Source organism: Catharus ustulatus, chromosome 3 (assembly GCF_009819885.2).
Source record: "Catharus ustulatus isolate bCatUst1 chromosome 3, bCatUst1.pri.v2, whole genome shotgun sequence".
Lineage (NCBI taxonomy): Eukaryota > Metazoa > Chordata > Aves > Passeriformes > Turdidae > Catharus > Catharus ustulatus.
The window spans coordinates 73760111-73778615 of NC_046223.1; the positions used below are offsets into that span (position 1 = coordinate 73760111).

At 40.4% G+C, this 18505-nt stretch overlaps 1 protein-coding gene across 1 annotated transcript in view; it reads left to right on the forward strand.

Moving 5' to 3' along the window:
• Window positions 1-12726: 12726 nt before the first annotated feature.
• LOC116993547 (prolyl endopeptidase) overlaps window positions 12727-18505 on the forward strand; it is an 86602-nt gene continuing 80823 nt past the window's right edge. The window contains exons 1-2 of the mRNA XM_033054287.2: window positions 12727-12945; window positions 14233-14307. Of these exons, the coding sequence (XP_032910178.1) occupies window positions 12733-12945; window positions 14233-14307 (288 nt within the window). The 5' untranslated portion in view covers window positions 12727-12732. The remainder of the gene's footprint in view (window positions 12946-14232; window positions 14308-18505) is intronic.

The following is an 18505-nucleotide window of genomic DNA, read 5'->3' on the forward strand; positions in this document are numbered from 1 at the left end:
TGGAAAAGCAGAAATTTGGGGGAAATCAATCAAATTATTGGGGCTGATTTGTTTTGAAAATCTTGCTGAAATATCACAGTATTAGTTAGCAGATTTGAAATAGTAGGCACATATTAAATGTGTAATTAATAAAATGTGCCTCATAATGAAAATGGATTAAGATGGTGAAGTGGGAGTAAATGGATGACTCAAAACATTCAGTACAACTTTCTTCTTGGAAATATGGACATTGAAATGCTGTGAATCCTTTTGATTTCAACAAAATATCTATAATTTCTTTTTACCAAAACCAGAAAACCTCAGCATCATGGCGACTGAAAAACTTTTGTAGTATGTCTGTGAAAAAAGAGACATAAAAAAATATGTGGTTGAAAATGAATGTTTCATTAAAGTTATAAACACATGCAGAAAAATATGTACTAGTTAATGAATGGTATGTATTCACTTCATTTACATGAGGTCGTAAGAAAAAACGATCACAAAGGATCCACATTGTGATAAAATTCAATATTGATACCACTGTGCTGTATCTGAGCATTAACTTACCATAATGGCTACACAATTTTAGTTCACTTGTAGCATAAGACACTAAAGATTTTAATTAGGAAGATAATAACACCATTATGTGCTTATATATTTTCCTGTATTTAACAGAACAAATGGATCTTCTGACTTTCATCTGACTCCTGATACTGCCATGAAACATCTCTTTAAAACATTGCATGAAAACTTCCTTCTTTTCAAAACAAATCTTACAATTATACTAATTGCTGTATAACAATGTGCTTACCTTCCTCTGCTGTGAAAACAGAATACTAAACCAGCAACTTCAGACATATTAACAATTCCTCTGCTACTCAGAGAAAATTTCTCACAAAAAGAAGTGTCAGAAACATCATGAAAACCCCTTGACTTTGCTAGTGCCCTTGATTTTATGTAAAAGGTAGTAAGATTTAAAAGATGTTCATGTACCCAGTCTCTTTGAAATCACAATACTTATTAGGTACTTATATACTTTCAAGCATTTAAGCTTTACAATACTTGTCAGGTACTTAAATACTTTAAAGCATTTAAGCTTTATACTGCAGTGATAGGCTGTAGTGTGCAATTCTTAGACAAACAGCAGTGCTCTTCCAAATAAACAGTAATAGGAATAATTTATTACTTTCATATTCTGAAGTAAAACTCCTCCTTGTAATAGTTTTCATGTAAGGTTTCATTTTATCTACAAGAAAATCGTCAGATATTTTGCTGAACCCTTTAGGAAAGGCTTTTTGACCTACATGGAAAATAATTTGCAAGAAAACAGTGCAAGCATACGTTTTAGAGCTCTCATAAAACATCATGCATGGGACAAGTGAGGCCATGTTACATAGAAGAACGGACTCTGTCCATAGAGTTATCAGTTAGGTTAGTGGTTAATGTGTAATCTTCAATCTACAAACCCTGAAAAACGAACTCTCTGCACTCCCTATCACCTCAAAAAATGTGTGGGTATAGTCACTTTCCATGATCTCATGACTTAATTACTGGTTTTCTTAACTTCACACTCTTAAGCAGAACCAAAGTTCTCCTTACATCTATTTTTGTGCCACAGAGGAAATTTTCATGCTAAAAAGCTACTAAAATTCTCCTGATACATGCAGTTTTATTATAGAATTTTTTACCTAGATAGAGCATTAAAACTATTTTAGGTTTTCCTAAGTTATATGATCCAGAACTGTAAAACATTAACTATATTAACAATTAGAAGATGTATATCTAGAATGAATTAGCTTATTTAAGGATTTAATATACCATTTCATATAAGAAATGGTGTCTGCCATTCTATGAAATTGATCAAGCAAGGTACCACTGATTTTAAAATTTGAATATTTGCATTAGCATCTTTTTAAAAGCTAACCTGTATTATGCCAGCCAAGCTCCTATGTCAAACTGAATTTAAATGCAGATTTTTTTTACTGCATTCTCTTCTCATAAACTGTAAGATAGACTCATAATGCAGAGTTATGCAGATACCTTTGTAACTATTTTGTTTGTTGCTACTTCACACTAGAAGTCCCACAGAAATATTTTTTGTGCTCGATGAGAACGGATTTGGCTTTGTTATTTTCCTTTAGCATCATCCATACTCAGAGGAAACTTACTCAAATAGAAATGAGATTCAGGGGGACATTGTGTTCCCTAAAATCCCTAAATAAAGACCTTTTCCCTAAATTATGTCCCTGTTCCCTGAATAAACATCCAACCTTAGGAAGTGACTGAACTTTTATTGAACCCCAAAGTTTTGGCTTATCTCTTAGGCAATGGCTGGGCTGGTTCTTATTTATATCCCTATTTAAAACAAGCTGGTTAATTCTTGGGTTTGCTTTCAAATTTAGTCACACATGGAATGCCTTAATTGTTTGTTAAAGGAACAGCAGGTTGTGGTCAGGGTCAAATGCCCTTGTGCTCAACAGATTTTAACTTTGCATAGTACTTACTCTTGAGACTGTGATAAGCAAACCTAGAGGCAGATCAGGCTTTATGTGAGGAAAGTGCTGAGTGTGCAGGTATGCAACAGCAGGGGGAAGGAGGAGGGGACCTAAGTTCATGGGACTGGGCATTTTTTACCATACCAGACAGCATAATATGTACTGGTAAATGAGCTTCCAGAGCACGCTTTTTGGACAGCATTGGATTCTGCAAGATTTGTAGCAAAGCAATGCAAGATGTCTCCATTGCACAATTAAGCTGGATGTTAGAAGAAAGGTTTAGGTATATGGGGTGGAAACTTGGTTATGTGTTCAGTCCTGCTAGTTACTCCTCACCTGCTTTATGGGTGCAAGCTGGATGACAGACCTGCTGCTGGTCCTCCAGTGGTGCCATTCCAGGTGGGGTCCTCCTCCCTGAGTCACTCCAGAAGGACATTCAAGTAGTTTCATCAACACAGCATAAGGTAACATAAGATTTCTGCTCACATATGGTGAAGATGTCCTTCAATGTACTTGAGGAAAGGTGAGGACCTGGTGGAGTGACAGAAGCATGAGGTTCTATGGAAGACCCGCCTATAACCACAATCCCAACAATTTGACTAGTGCAGCCATGAGCCATAGGCAGATTGAGTGGTTTCTAAGGCAGACTCCCAGGGAAGGGAGTTGGGCAAGCAAGGCTCTCCTCATTTCCCTGCTTTCATTCCAAACCTGATCTTGCCCATTAAGGGAGAAATTATGAGGGGGATTAGAGGGGTTGAGTGGCAGTGGGGAAGAAACAGATAAATCTCTTTTTTAAATGTGATTTGTGAAATGTCAGGCTCAGATGTAATGGTCTGGCTGATTACTGACTGCCTTTCCTCACTGGTGAGTAAATCATTCTGAAAAGGAGAAGAAGAGTAAATCAGGGGGAGGTGACCTCCCCTGGCTATGGTGGGCTGTAAGAAGTAGATGCTCAGTAGGAAAGCCATCTACTCTTGCCTGGTGGTTGGCACAGTATCTCTGTTGCATATCAGGCTGCCTCCAGGGAATAAAAAAGGGTTAACTCAGACAACCATGGTTTCAGCTCTGTGCTCTGCAAAGAGAAAAAGGAAGACTGCCCTGTGTTTCCAACCAAGGGACTTGTTCTGTTTGATTTTCCTTGAAGAACGCTGCTTGCCAACTTTTCCACTCCCTGAAACAAGGGGTCTGAATTTATTTTCAGCACCCTCCAGGAAATGAGGCTGTTAGGTTTATTACTCTGAAACTAGAAGACAAATTCAGTTTCTTTAGTACGTGTAGGGGCATGGTTACTAAATTTACTGTGCTTTTTCCAAAGGTTTGAGTCTTGGAGCAAGTCTGTCTGATGCTCCAATATGTCTTTGGCTGAAACCCCCCAGGTCAGGGCTGCCAGTGTGAGCAAAGATCTTACATAGGCAGCAACCTTCAGTTAGCTCTGGTAAAAGAGAAATTCTAAGAGCTGTGTCTTTCCTAGAAATGTGTCTTTCTCCATGTGAATGGTATCAGTAAAATGGCAGTGAGTGCACAAATGATCAAGAAGGCTGGTTTACAGCAACACGCCAGTCTCCCACAAGAGAAAAAGAAAATCCAGGTAGCATTACACAAGAGAAAGGTACATTTCTTTCTCTGATCTCTTTAGTGCTTACAAGATTTAGATAACATGCTTATCATGAAGCAAACGGAGATATTTTGCAAGTTTTACTTGGTGTGGTAACAACTGTTACCCTTTATACCTTTGTAAATACCCTGAAGTTTGAAAGAGTAAGGGCATAAATAAAGTGAACAAACACAGCCTAACTCCAAATACCTCTTGGCTTTTCACATACATCTCTAATTAAATGATGAGGATGAATTTTTTGTGAGGTTGTAATAAAATAAAATTATTTAAATAAATAACTGACAAAATAGTCATACAGTCAGAATAAATTACCATGATGTTTTTAATTACTAAAGTAAGTTTTGGTAGGAGGGAATGAATAATATTAAAAGATTTAATTAGTGAATTCAGAGAGGGATTATTTACAGCACTAACATCAACAACATAACATCTAACATAATTAGAGATCAAAGAAAGTCTACTAGGCAAGCAAGACCCTTCTTGTAGAAAATGTGGTGTCCTAGTCTTTAATTCTTGCTTTTCTCTCATTTAGGTTTCTTTCCCAAGTACTTTTATTTCCTCTAGGATATTTAACTGTAGATAATTAAATAATTTTTGTAAAGGATCAAATAACCTGTAGCAGTTGTCTGTTGAGTCTACAGAAACTAAACATCAGAAATGGATGAAGAATATTGACATCACAATCCCACTACATATGAGAGGAAAGGGGCAAAGGGGGAGCTAAATAACATCACTGTTATTTAATACGAAATGCTTGCTTAAATTCTTTTCTCAAGATTCATAAAGGGTTCTTCTGACCTGGGTAATTTCAGCAGTGCTTTGGAATAGTTGGTCTATGAAATTATAGGGCAGAGGCCTTGTTTTACCTTGGCCCTGTCCTGTGCATTTTGATGACTCTCAGGCATGTGCAGAGTTTAGAATAGGAGACCTGCCAGGAGGCAAAAATAAATTAGATTAAATAGATGCAATGAATTAGAGGGAAGTTTACGAGGAATTTTTTGTGGAATTTTTTTCTACTCGAATGTGTCATACTTATATCTGCAATTTCTCTGATTTGCTCCGCGTTTTCTGGCTGTACTCAGGAACCCATTCCAGGCACTGAAAAATATCTCCTCTGTCTAGACTGAATGCAAAGGGAGAACATCTAATTAAAATATTCAAAAAGAGGAATTTATTTCCATTAAATTTGTCTCAATTTCTCCTTCTTCACATTTTCTGCAAGAATTTGAAACTGTAGGGATAAAAAACCTAAAAAAAACATTAAAAAAAAAAAGTTTGCAAAAATTAAATTAAAATTTCCAGGTGAAGAAAAATATTTAACTTGCTCTAATATGATCTTTGAAATTACTGCACAATTCTCCAAGAGAAGGAAATAAGAGACTTTATGAAAGACATTCATTCATTCGTTCTCAGTAATATTGCTGTAATTTGACAAATTCAAATTCCTCTACAAAAGTGACTGTTTACTGAATAAACCACATAGGGCTTCTGTACCAGTCCCACACTACATTAGAATGTATCTCTAGAAAAGTTTTGGTTGTAGGGTTTGAAATTAGTTATTAAAAGCTGTTCACATCAACAAATTGCATATTGAGACAGGAGAATAACATGCCTTCATTTTTCTCCAGTGCTCTGTGAGCTCCAGAGGGTTCTGTACTTGGTCAGCTTCCCTCCTCCCACTGGAAAGGGCACCTCCTATCTGGGGAAGGTTGTCTGTAAACATAATCCCAACTGCTCACACTGATGACTCAAATCCACCCGTCTGCTCCAGTCTGTCCAAAGCTCAGTCTGCTTCTCTCTGAATGTCTCACCATCAGCTCAAGCTAAGTATGGCTCACCAGAGGTCTTGATCTGTCTTCTAAGCTATCCTTGATACTGCTTTTTCCGTCACTGTGGTTAACATCACTGGCTGTTCTGTTGCTTGGTGCTTTGAGCACCTTCAGTCTAGGGCTCTGGAGGCTCTCTGTAAATGTTGAGGCTCTTTGTAAATTTCTCTGTAAACTTCAAAGCTTTGACCTTCCCCATACTTCCACACAGCTAAAATTACAAGTCCAGCTTTCATCCTTTCACCACAAGATGCTTCTCCCTGATTTTGGCAGAGCCCATTTCCAGCTCATTCCTCCATGCCCACAGCTGTAAGCAGGTTTCCCCTCTCCTCCCATGTTCCCATCCACTCCCCCAACATCAAGCACAACATAATTTTCCTGTGTACAGATTGCAACCACACTGCCATCTTGGACAACTTGTGGCACCATCTGTCATCACACATTCAGGAACCCTTCTCATCAGTAATGCCTTCTTTCTGCATTGCTCTGTCAGTAAAGGTGAAGCTCTCTGTAAGAACATATATAACTTTGCCATTACGCACCTTCAACCTTTCCCCAGGAGCATTTTTTTTTTCACAGTCTGCAAACCACCAGACTGTGGGCATGCTGCAAGTGTTACATGCACAATGACCTGTAACATCACATTATTTTCCTCCATGTCTGTGAATGCAAGCTACCTGCTGTCTTGTGGTCTTCATAAATGCATGGAGCATCTCGACCACCTAGCCATGTGTGGAAAATGGCACTGTGAAGTCCTGGTCCACATCTGAATTGCACAGAGTCTGCAATACTAGGAATGCAGAGATTTGATATTCAGCATCTTTGGAATGTGTTATTCAGTTTCAGGACTAGGTTTGACTCACATCCCTTCAGAGAAAAGGCTAAAGTTATCCCTAAATATTTAAAAAGTGAATTTTAATTTTTATAATCATTTAGCATCTACTGAAATCAGATGCCTTTCTTAAAAAGCACTTCTGTAATTGATTTTTTTTCATTCTTCTTACTTCTGCCTTCATTGTGGAATTGTAGAGGTTTTATTTTAAATTAATTGCTATACAGGATGGCTAACACACTACTTTGTGGGATAACCTTTCACAGTGTTCAATTTAGTTTGAATTTCAGATTTGGTTATCCCTGAACTGCATATAGTTTCTTTCCCAAGTATTGAGAGGTTCTTCTCAAAGGCATATGCAAGTCTCACTTGGAAGCACATTTCTGGTGCTCTGACTCCAAAGTTTATTCTTTCTGCAGGGATCTACAGTTTCTATATTTTTATAACCAAACCAAACATTTTCTGAGACATAACACAAAGCTTTATTTCTAAGCCTTTGAAAACTACATTCAAAACATATTAAACATGGGTAGATGATGACTTCAGAAGAAGGTATTTCTAAATGTGGAGTCCTTCAAAAAGAGCTAAAACTATTTTCCTTTCCAAGAAAAATATATCAGATTCCCTATGTTTAGTGTATTTCAAATTCTGTCAACATGTCATAATCTGTTAACAGGAAGCTGCCTACTGGTTTGCTCACTGCCAAGATTAGGGGTGACATTTATACACTCTTGAAATCAGTGACAAAACTTCCTTTGACTTCATCAGGCAGATTTCATCCAAAGCAAGAAAATTTTTATCCTTACATTTTCAGAATGGAAAAGAATGAAAAGCTTCTTCCAATTCATACTTATGTCTATTTTCAGATACTACCATGTAAGAATTATTTATACTGTCATCCTTTTCTATATAAAGATTATCTTAGTTGCTTTTGACACTGAAGGCAGGAGTTAGCATATAAGGTATTTTTGCAGCATACAATAACAAGAAAAACAAAAGATACTTTGGAAAGGCAAAAGCAAACACTGAAAATTAACACTTATATTTCCATTTTACTAATATGGATTTGCTACCTTTCCACATAAAAGAATGAACATAATTTCTTTAGATAGAAAATTTTATTTGTAAAGATAATCCTTCTTTCAGATTGATGTTTGGTGGGAGGAGGTGGAGGAAGGGCTGATTCAAGATTCAGTGAAATAGGTGCCAGGGAAAAGTGGACACAAAATCTTCTACTGACTTTGTTGGACTTCACATCACACCCTTCTCCCCTGTTAAATACTGTGTAGCAAGAAAAGTTCAATTCCTTATAACTTTTCTTCTGCAAGAGCCTTCTTAAGAAGAATTTGGCAAAATACTTGAGTTATGACTCCCAGCTGAATTGCATAAGATTAGGATTAGTTTCCAGAAATGCTGAATAAAGTATAATCTAGGTATTGGGAACACAGTGCATAAGTGGAAACCAGACCTACAAACCTTGCAAACACTGAAGGTCTCTGTAAAAACTTACTATATGACCCAAGCACACCACATCTAGTCACACCTGAGTATTGACTGTCTACCCAAGGAGACAAGGACATAAGGGCACAGATTTTACTATGTGATCTCTGGTTTTTGGCAAATCCTTCTTTTAATGGCAAATTATATGTTAAAATTTAATACTAACAAAAAAGAGTGCTTTAAAAAATTTTGGTCATCAGTCTTGTCGACCATTAGAATTTTGTTTGTTCTTCACTTCAGGTCACCATACAAGGAAAAGGTGAACCTAAAACACCTTAACTTTCATCTGCCTGAAAAAGTTCCTTCACAGAAAAGTGATTTTGGATTGGGTTAACTTATACTATGATCTTGATGTTCATCCTCCTACAACGGTTTAGATATGTTGGTTTAGATTGCTTACCTGATAAAACACCCTTTAATACTACTTTGTAATTGCAACGCCATGCTAATGCTTCGTGGACATCACTACATACAGAACTGACTTGACAGCAGTGTAAGCACATGTAGGCACACCAAAGCACATACCCAGGGCAAGCTAGAGGATTATTCTGTGGTGTGACACTGACTACAACGAACACATCCTGTCCCATGGTGTACACAGAAGTTTACCGCAATGAAATATTGTTTTGCTTGATTATACATTCAAATATTGACCAGACCTATGTAATGTAGAAATTTCTATGACTGAGATAATAAAATTATATTTTATTATGTAAGCCACTTCATAATTCAGCTCAAAACCGAGCAATCCTTTAATTACCCATAAACAATACAAAATTATCATAATTAATGTATAGCCTAGATCAACATAATCTAAGAGTCAAAGGATCACTGAAAATCAACAGGACTTAGGCTCTTGAGTCAGTGCTGCCAAAACAGAAACCCATCAGGGCAGACAATTTGAGAGTCACATTCCTCCGAAACTGGAGTTATTTGTGCACCTCAGCACACTCTCATCGTAGCACAAGAATGAGGTTCTGCTGACACCTGTTGGTAAATGTCTGAACAGCAGAACTGATGTCACACAAGTAAATGAAATAAAAAACATTTACAGAAAAGAGGAATAAAGGTACAGACGTGTCTTCATTCTTTGACAGAAAAGCTTCCAGTTATTAATAAGTCATAATGCGAGTGAGGCTGGGGAAAGGGCGACAAGGAAAGGTAAAAACAAAATTTTCTGCTAGAGTTTTTGTCAGATCTTCTCTGACCAGGATGATGAGTTCACTTCCTACTGAGTCAATATACTACTTGCAGCGAGTCATTGTGGAGATGCTGACTAAGCTGAAAAAGATTTGCTAATGACTGGATGATCAGCAGAATTATAATTAATATCAGCAGAGACCAGTATCTGTTTTGCAAATGATCAGAATCACACTAACATGGGAGTGTGATAAGATGACAAACACTACTGAGAGATTTTCAAATTTTTTTTTATATGTAGGAAGATAATTTTTGCTTACTCAGCAATTTATCCTCAAAACACAGCAAATATCAAAGCTGAACTCTGTTGGTGTTGGTTAGGCCCAAGAAAAGATAAAATTCTAGTAGAAATTTACTTTCTGCTACAACACTAAAAAATTGAGATAGGCTTCAAATTTTCAGTCATAGCACAGTCCTAATAGAAATCACTTTTAATTTAGTGTTAAGCAAACATATTGAAAAAGACAAAAGAGTGTCACACCTTTCATTGTAAGGATTTATGTTATCGACTGCACACTGCACTCACTTTCATTTGTATAGGGGGGGCATGGTGTCCGTGAAGAAAGATATGTTTTGGGCAGTGTTTTAGACACTATGTGAACATGTATTAACTGCTTTCCTGATAAGAAAAGTGTAGATTTGCTCCTTCTGCAGTTATTCACTTCCTTCTACTCCCACTACCCCCCAAAAAACAAGGGAGAAATTTACAGTACAGAGAAAATTCACTTTCTGTCCCTGGTGCTCACATTTGAAAGAAAATTACTGCTTGTAAAATTACAAGTCCAAAGATCTTACCTTGGACCACTATGTACTTGTGGTTTCTTTGTATATTCCCGCCTTCATCATGTATCCAGGATGAATTGCAAGGTATTGTGAGGGACAATTGCTGTGCTGACTGGATGCTTGCCAGCCTGTTCAGGAATTACCCTGCCCTGCTCTGAAAGCGCTGCTGGAGCCTGAGGAACCACGAGCGCTGCTGTGAGGAGCCGTGGAGCACCCATGTGGCCAGGCTGCCCTCTCCTGCCAGCTCAGGGAGCTCCAGCTGTCCAGAACTTCCACTACAACTCAAACTGGCTGCTTTTACAGCATGAAGTTCATCTTTGGAGACGTTGTGAAAATGGCCAGGATATTGGGATGTAGGGCTGTTCAGATATATGACAGATAACCTTGCCCAAGCTGCTAAACAGTCAGGGATTCTGGACAAATATAAATACATTCATCCCAGACAATACCTTCAGGCTGAAAAAGACATTTTCATGAGGCAAATTGCAGCTCTGAATCATATGCATGGCCTCTGCTGTCTACAAAATGAATTTGCAGTACATTACCCAAAACTCCCAGACAAAGTGTGCACATGCAGCTTGTTTGTGTTGCACACTGGCAAGAAGAACTCTTGACAGAGGTATTGAGCTAATAATTCTTCCCATGATGCAAATTTGTGTGCATATACAATACTGTCTGGGAAGCTTTAGACAGAAACAGTCTTGGCTTGCCAGAATCTACCTAAGCAAGTTGCTCAGACAATTAGCAAGCTTTTATCAGCATCAGGCATGTCAAGGCACTGACATTAACCTCCTTGCTGGTGGCATGTTCTTGAGCTCCAGAGCAAAAGGTGTAGTGATAGTGAGTAGCTGTCCTGCTGCCTTGCAAAGGGAGAAAATTAACAAAGAAACAAGGTAAGAAGGAAAAATTACTAAAAGAGAAGGGTTAAGAGAAAGGAAGACAGATAGCTGTTGTTTAGGATGTAAGCAAAGATGATGAGCACAGCTATGTCACTCAGGAACAGTGAGCATTATGGGGCTGGTATATTTCATATGTATATTTCATATGTACATTTCATATTTCATATGTACACAACCGTCAGCCTCTACACAGGATGGTAACTCTTTCCATTAAGAGAAGGCAATCAAAACACACTTCTGAGCTGGTAACTATAAAAGTTAGATGCCATTTCCAAAATGTTTTATGTCATTGTCATTCCAGGTGGTTACTTTATTAACAACCATGAGCGCTCTTTGGGCTGAGCAGACCTTTAGAGACCACACACGAACCTCCGTGTCCCCAGCTGGTGTCATTAACCACACCTACATGTGAGTTTACCCTGGATGAAGAGCTGCAGTGAAGTCCTCCCCAGGCTGACAGTACAGCTTGGCAAAGGCTTTGGGCAGCAGCTGCATTCAGAAGAAAAGCAGTTTAGCCGTGTTGCCAAACCACCTCCTGTCCCCTGTGTGTTTCCATTGTACAGGAGTACACCTGGTCTCTCCATGGAGGAAAAATGCTTGCACATTTTCTGATCCAGGAAATCCTATTGTAAAGTGAACACCCCATGGATGATCCTAAAGTCATCCAATTGAACACCTTTGTGGGGTGTCCTTGCATCCAGACCGGCTGTGCAGGCCAGAGCGAGGGCTGGCACGGGACTGCGCACCATGGCACTGGGGGTGAGGGTGACCAGCTGGGCTGGCGCTCTGGAGCGGCCATCTGCACTGGGACCAGGCAGCCGACTTGTTCTTTGCTTTTAGGGTGAAGGGGAGTCGCTGGAAATTTGTAAAGGCATGTTTGATGGAAATGCACTAGAGGTTTGAGTGGACCAAGCCAGATTTAGCCTGGAGAAGGCTCAGGGTGACCTTATGGCTCTTTACAACTCTCTGGAAGGAGCTTCTATCCACGTGAGGGTCGGTCTCTTCCCCCAGGCAACCAGGGACATAATAAGAGGATGTAGTCTTAAGCTGCACTAGGGGAGGTTTAGATTGGACATCAGGAAGAATTTCTTCCCAGAAAGGGCGATTTGACATCAGAATGGGCTGCCCAGAGAGGTGGTAGAGTCACCATTCCCGAGTGTGTAAGGAAAGACTGGATATGGCACTTACGGCCACGGTTTACTTGACAAGGTGGTGCTCTGTCACAGGTTGATGATCTCAGAAGTCCTTTCCAATCTAATCGATTCCGCGATACTGTGACCTGGCTTCGAGCTGCCTGAGTCACACAATCCCAATCCAAGAATCGACCCCACCCAGGAAGGAGCTCTATTTTCTGACCAGACCTGAGCCGTGTGCCAAAGCCGGGGAGCCGAGCGGAAAGCCTGCGAGTTTATTTCTTTGCAAACGTTTACTACAAGGAGGATGGGACCCGGGCGGTGCCGGGTCCACCGGGAGCGCGGTGGCCAGGGCGGGGAGCAGGGTCCAAGGGCGCCAGGGCCGGTCCCTCAGCCGGCGCCATGGCGGCGGGAGCCTGCAGGGGGCGCTGCGCGGCGGCGCTGGCGCTGTGCTGGCGGGGGGCGGCCGTATGGCGGCGGCGGCGCTCCGCCTGTGCCGCGTTGCGCGCCTGCTGCCGGCTGCTGCCGCCACGGCCCGAAACACGGCCCCAGCCCCGCGGCCGCCTCTGCGCCTCGCCTCCTCCTCCTCTTTCTCCTCCGTCTCCTCTGCTTCCCGGCCCTCTCCGCCGCAGCCCGCCATGCAGGCCTTCCAGTACCCCGAGGTGTACCGCGACGAGACCGCCGTGAGTACGGCGCTGGCGGGGACAGTCCCGGCGTGCGGCTGCCGCCGGGCCCGGCGCGGAGCACGAGGGTCGCCATGCCCCGCGGGTCGCCTCGGGGCGGGGGTGCCGCCTCGGCTCTCGGGGCTTTGTTCGGCTGCGGCCGCGGAACCCCGGCGTGCTCCGTGCACAGGGTCTCGGGTTTGTCGCGCCCGCGGGCCGCGGCGGCTGCCGGGGGCTTGTTAGGGCGGCATTGGGGCCCTTGTGCCGGTGCCTCCGGGCACGTCCCGCCGGTGCGGGCCCGGGAGCCGGGCCGGGCCGGGCGGGGCCGGGCGGCGGGACCCGGGGCGCGGGAGCAGCGGCCGCAGGGCACATCCCCGACCTTCGGTACCAGTGCATGTGTCAGGGAAACCCAGGCCTCCGCCCGGGCTGCAGCAGTGGCAGCAGAGGAACAAATAGTCTGTTTATATAGGATGGCACATCTGTAACATAGTTCCATCTCCCTGTGTTTCTCCTTGGATACACAAGGGATTACAGTGTAGGTTTGGCTAAAATGGGTTCGATTTTCTTTCCCTTCCTCAGAGCACTGTGCATTGTGCACCAGCCAGGAAGGAATTACATTGCATTTAAACCAAACTGTTTGCTGGTATGAGCCAGAGCTGGAAAAAATCGTGAAGTATTTACTTTCCTAGTTGACTGAAAGGCTGAACTGTGCAAGCCCTAGTAGCGGTTATGTAGTTTTCTTTTGTGTACTGGAGGAAGGAAGCAGGTAAATTCAACCACGTGGATTAATCTTTTGTGGTTTATTTGTTTTGTTTGTTTGTTGTTTTGGGGGTGGGCTTTTGGTTTTTTAAAATTATTGTTTACGTATATACACATTATGCACATACTTGTGGACAACAGTAGTAGGGAGGTCTGAATCAGAGACTATTTGTGTAACCAGGAACCATGTCCAGTAATCAGGTTTTATAATTTGGCTTGAAAACCTTAAGGGTCTTGGTTTGGTTGGTGAGGTTTCTTTTTTGCTTATTAATCTGTCTTGTGGGAGGAATTTATGTGCATTTCACAGTGTTTCTGGTGCTCTGGTTTTTTTCTGAGAACTACTCTGCTGCTGTGGTGCCATCACCAAAGAATGGTAATACAAGTAATTCACCTGGGAGCAATGTGTTGGTTCTCTTCCTTTGCTCCTTAGCACGGAATGCTTTTGTGAAACTCCAAATGTCCTTCATTATGCTGACTATCATTCCATGTGGGATAGAATTTGCTTGTGTGCATGTCTTTTTTAAAATCACTGTTTTTTTGTAAATTCAGGTGTCAGATTACCATGGATGCAAAATCAGCGATCCATACTGCTGGCTTGAAGATCCTGACAGTGAACAGACGAAGGTAACCATTTTTTGCATGGGGATGACTGTTTACACATGGTTCTCTTTTATAGACCAGGTGCATTGGTACTCTGCTTTTGGAGAATCTGCTAATGCTTTCTGAAAACTTATATAAAGAAGGTGTAGTTCATGTGATATCTCATTGCACTAACAGTAATGCCATTATTTTGTCCCTGTGTTTTAATGGGGGAAAGGTTGAATGTGGCTTTGAGTAACCTGGTTTACTGGCAAATATCCCAGCCCATGGCAGGAGCATTGAACTAAATGATCTTCAAGGTCCTTTCCTACCCAAAACATTCTATGGTACTGTGAAAGTCTGGAACACTTGGTATAACTTAGATCACAGGATTTTTAAAACTAAATTAAAATCTTGACCGGTTAGAATGCTTAAGGTGGTGATGTCATATTGAAGAGAAACATTTAAATTTTAGGGTGCTTTGTCCATTGTCCTAAGTACATCTGAAATCTAAAATTGCCATAATAAAATAGTTAGGAAAGGATAGAAAGAAAACTTGGGCTTGGTTTCTTTAAAAACTGACAAAGTGTGTGAGTACATTTTTTATTTTTTTTTTTTTACTCCTTTTTAAAGGCAAAACCAAAAATATTTTCCTCCTGAAGTTAAGCTTTGTCAGTGTCTGTTATTACAGATTGCAGATGTTGCAGTGTTTTCAGGCTGCAGTCTGGTATTGTGAGAATTTGCTGCTGGAGCTGGTCACTGGGAGAGAATCATGGAAAATAATGGCTGTGAGCCAGTTCTGATACTCATGACATAGGGAGTTCTGGGGATGATGGCCAGAAAGTGATAGGTGATAGCATGGAGGGGCTTTCCTCTGTACTGGCTACTAACTTAGTGATAATTGTAGTTTCAGATCCTAAACACAGGCTTCTACCCAGTATGCATGATTATGTTAGAAAGTTGATGAAGGGCATGCTCTCTGTTCAAAAATACCTAACAGTGTGGCTTTCTGTTAGTGAGATTCCTTCTAGGTTCTTCTGTGTGTGTGCTTACCTGATACATTTTCATGAGCCTGATGTTGGTCAAATAGAATTTACAGTAACTCTCAAAAACAAGATAAAATGTGTGTAGTTAGGAACTGATTCCCTACTTACAAATCTGTCAGCATATATAAATACCCGGGTGGATAAAAAAGGTTGATTTGGGATCAGGTTTTAGTGTAAAACTCTGCCATGGAAAGTAATATTTAAAATGAACTATTTAGAAAGTTGGGAGAAGTAAACAGGTTAATTTTGTGCCAAATTGAGAGGAATGTATGTGTTGGGAAGTATGGTTATGTTTTTATTTTAGAGATGCCTTGGAGACACCTATTAAAAGTGTTTCTTGGGATCCTGTGAAAGATTAGGGATTGAGAAAATGTGTCCCTATATTCAGTACTGTAGCCACATACTGTGAACAGGTTGGGTGAGAACAGTTGGAGGACAGTGAATCACATTCTCTAGATCTTGCAGTTTATATAGGAGACAGAATAAGGAATAGGGAATTATAACAACCTCTCAGAAGTGCAGCAGCCCAGACACAAGTTGTCATTTTGGTGGAATGAAGGTCATTACATCTCTACTTGCCTACAGTGGAAAAACTACTCACCTTGCAGAATTTTGCAGTGCAAAATTGCAATAGTAGCAGTATGACAGAAGAAGTGGATAGCGTTCTTGTGCAAGTAAGCATGCAGGTATATCATCTTATTCCAAAGTTTCAGGAGTTATTGAACAAAGGGAATTAAAGTGTTTTTCTGGTTCATCTCTTTCATAGAAGTCAGAAAAAAACGCTGTCAAATAGATACACAAATATGTTGGAATTCTGCTTTTCTAGGTGTAGCAGGAATAGACATGTCAAACATTGGTGTGTTCACAGAAAATAAATGAGTAGGCTTCGCTTAATTTCTGTATTGAATCAGTGGAACATAGAGTTTGCTGTTCCCTGAAGCATGGAGAAATTAGCAAAGTTGTGTGAGGTTCGTTTTAACTCTGAAATGTCCATGGTGATTTCACCTGATGTCCGCTGTAGAGCTAAAGGGACTGGGATGAAGGAAATTGCCCATAACAGTGAGTTTAAAAAAATTATATTTATTTTCTGTGACTAGATCAAATGATTATGTGGACTTTTGATAGCTAGCAGCTTACAAGCAAGTGAGCATAGAAGGGTGAAACATGTTTTTGTAATTGGTTAAATCAGGAATTTTTGTAGTGTGAGTAGAGTGCAAATGGTGCTGTACCTGATCCAGTATAGTCTGCAGGTTCCCATTAAGTCAAATGGTTGTGTGGTTTCTCTCTGTCTTCTCTCCCCTTCTTTCACTAACATGAATGCTTCTGTCCCTCCCTTGCATGAGTAGAACTATCATGAGGTGATGTTCTGGGAGGGAACACTTTTGTGGATTAATTTTTTATTGATATAGCATGCCTAATCTAGGTCATCCCAAGGCCACGTGAGAGTTGAATCTAAGATGGCCCAAGAGTGGGATCTTTCCTTTTCTAGCCACCCACAGTCTACTTTTAATTAGGTAAAAGTCAAATAGATCTAGAAAATTTTCATCCAGGTCACAAAGATGATCTTATTATGTATGCAGTGCATTTATCTGCTGCAGAAAAGAAGATTTTTTAAATCTGCAGGTGGCTAAGCAGGTCCAATGCACATTCTTAGAACTGATAAAGCAAATCATTGTCACATCCTCAGTCTCTTGTGGAAAAGCTGTTGTTCAAGAAGTATGCACTTCCATGTTCACAATCTATGTGCTTTGCTGTATCTCTTTTTTTTCTCTTGTGTATGCTTGGTTGGAGCAGTCAGGGACAGCTATAAATAAACTCCCTCCTCCAGTTTTGTAAATAAAAATGAGCCCTTGATCAGGTGGGGAAGTTCTTCTCACTTTGGGGAAGGAAGTTCAGAATGGGAGTTTATGCTCTGCTGCTGTTTGACCGTTGACTTCTGAGACAGGTCATGGAAACATCCCTGGCATAGCTGGAATGTGCTACACTGGTGAAACACTTCTGGTAATGACATAGGCCACAACTGCAACGCCACACTTTGACTGTTGTCTTGGCTTTGGCTTAGTTGGACTTTCAACTTCGTGGTTTGTTGTAACACTTTGTGGGAAATAAGCTAATTTTTAGACTGCCAGCAAAGCCTTTTGCTGCTATGTCAGTCATATACAATACCTTAACTCACAGTGCAGGCAGTAATGCTGAGCTTGTTCCAGACATGAGGGATGTACAAATTATGAAAAAGCAGGAATCATGTTGGACTGGGTTGTACTATTCTGAACATGTGTATATATGAATTAGGACTAGAACTGAAATTCTCAAATCTACAATTAAATGGATTTGTAGTTATAATAGACCAATGTTTGTTTCATTTTTTGGATAAATTTTCTGATGGCACTTTGAATGTTCCTTTGTTAAACACTAAAAAAGGAAATGCTCAGGAGCAAGTCACAAGAGCTCAGATGATTTTTTTTTTAATACTTAGGAAAGGTATGTGCTGAACTACTCTTGACTGAATATACATATATATATGAACTGTAAATTGCAGAGTGATAACAAAGGCTAGTTTCTATTCTGAGGCTTTTTCTTGGAAAATATACTGTCAGTGGAATAATTATCTTGATAGAGTAGCTTGCTAGAATGTAGAGAGGCGATAGGTTGTAAAAAAGCATGGTTGAAAAGAATTTGTGGTGTGTGTTTCTTAGATGAAATTTAGTTTGACTGTTATTTTAGAGTAACAATTGGCCTACTTAATTGCCAGACACTTCAACCTTAAGTGGACCATACCTACTTTTAGTACAATGCTTTAGAAATTGTTTTTTCTTTTCAAATTACCTTATTTTCCAAAATAGCCATAAGAAGTTGCCTTACTTGGACCCTTATTCTGTCCTTTCTGCTGCTAGCAAAGTCTGTCCTGGTTCAAGGCTTATGATACATTGTCAGATGAAGAAATTTGCAGGTACAATAAAAATCTTTCTCTCTAGGTGAAGGAATAAAGTTACTGTTAGCCCTGTAGCCTGTGGCATCTGTTTAGCTCAGCGTGGTGGATGGAGTTGTTTACTGTGAGAGTTTCTCCTGACATATGTTCCTGTACTTTATCTAGACCAATATTTCAATTGCATATTGTTTTTTAAACATGAATGCAATCTCATGCTGAAAAGTGTGTAAAGAGAAAATTTCCCAACTGGACTGTATTCTGCTCCATA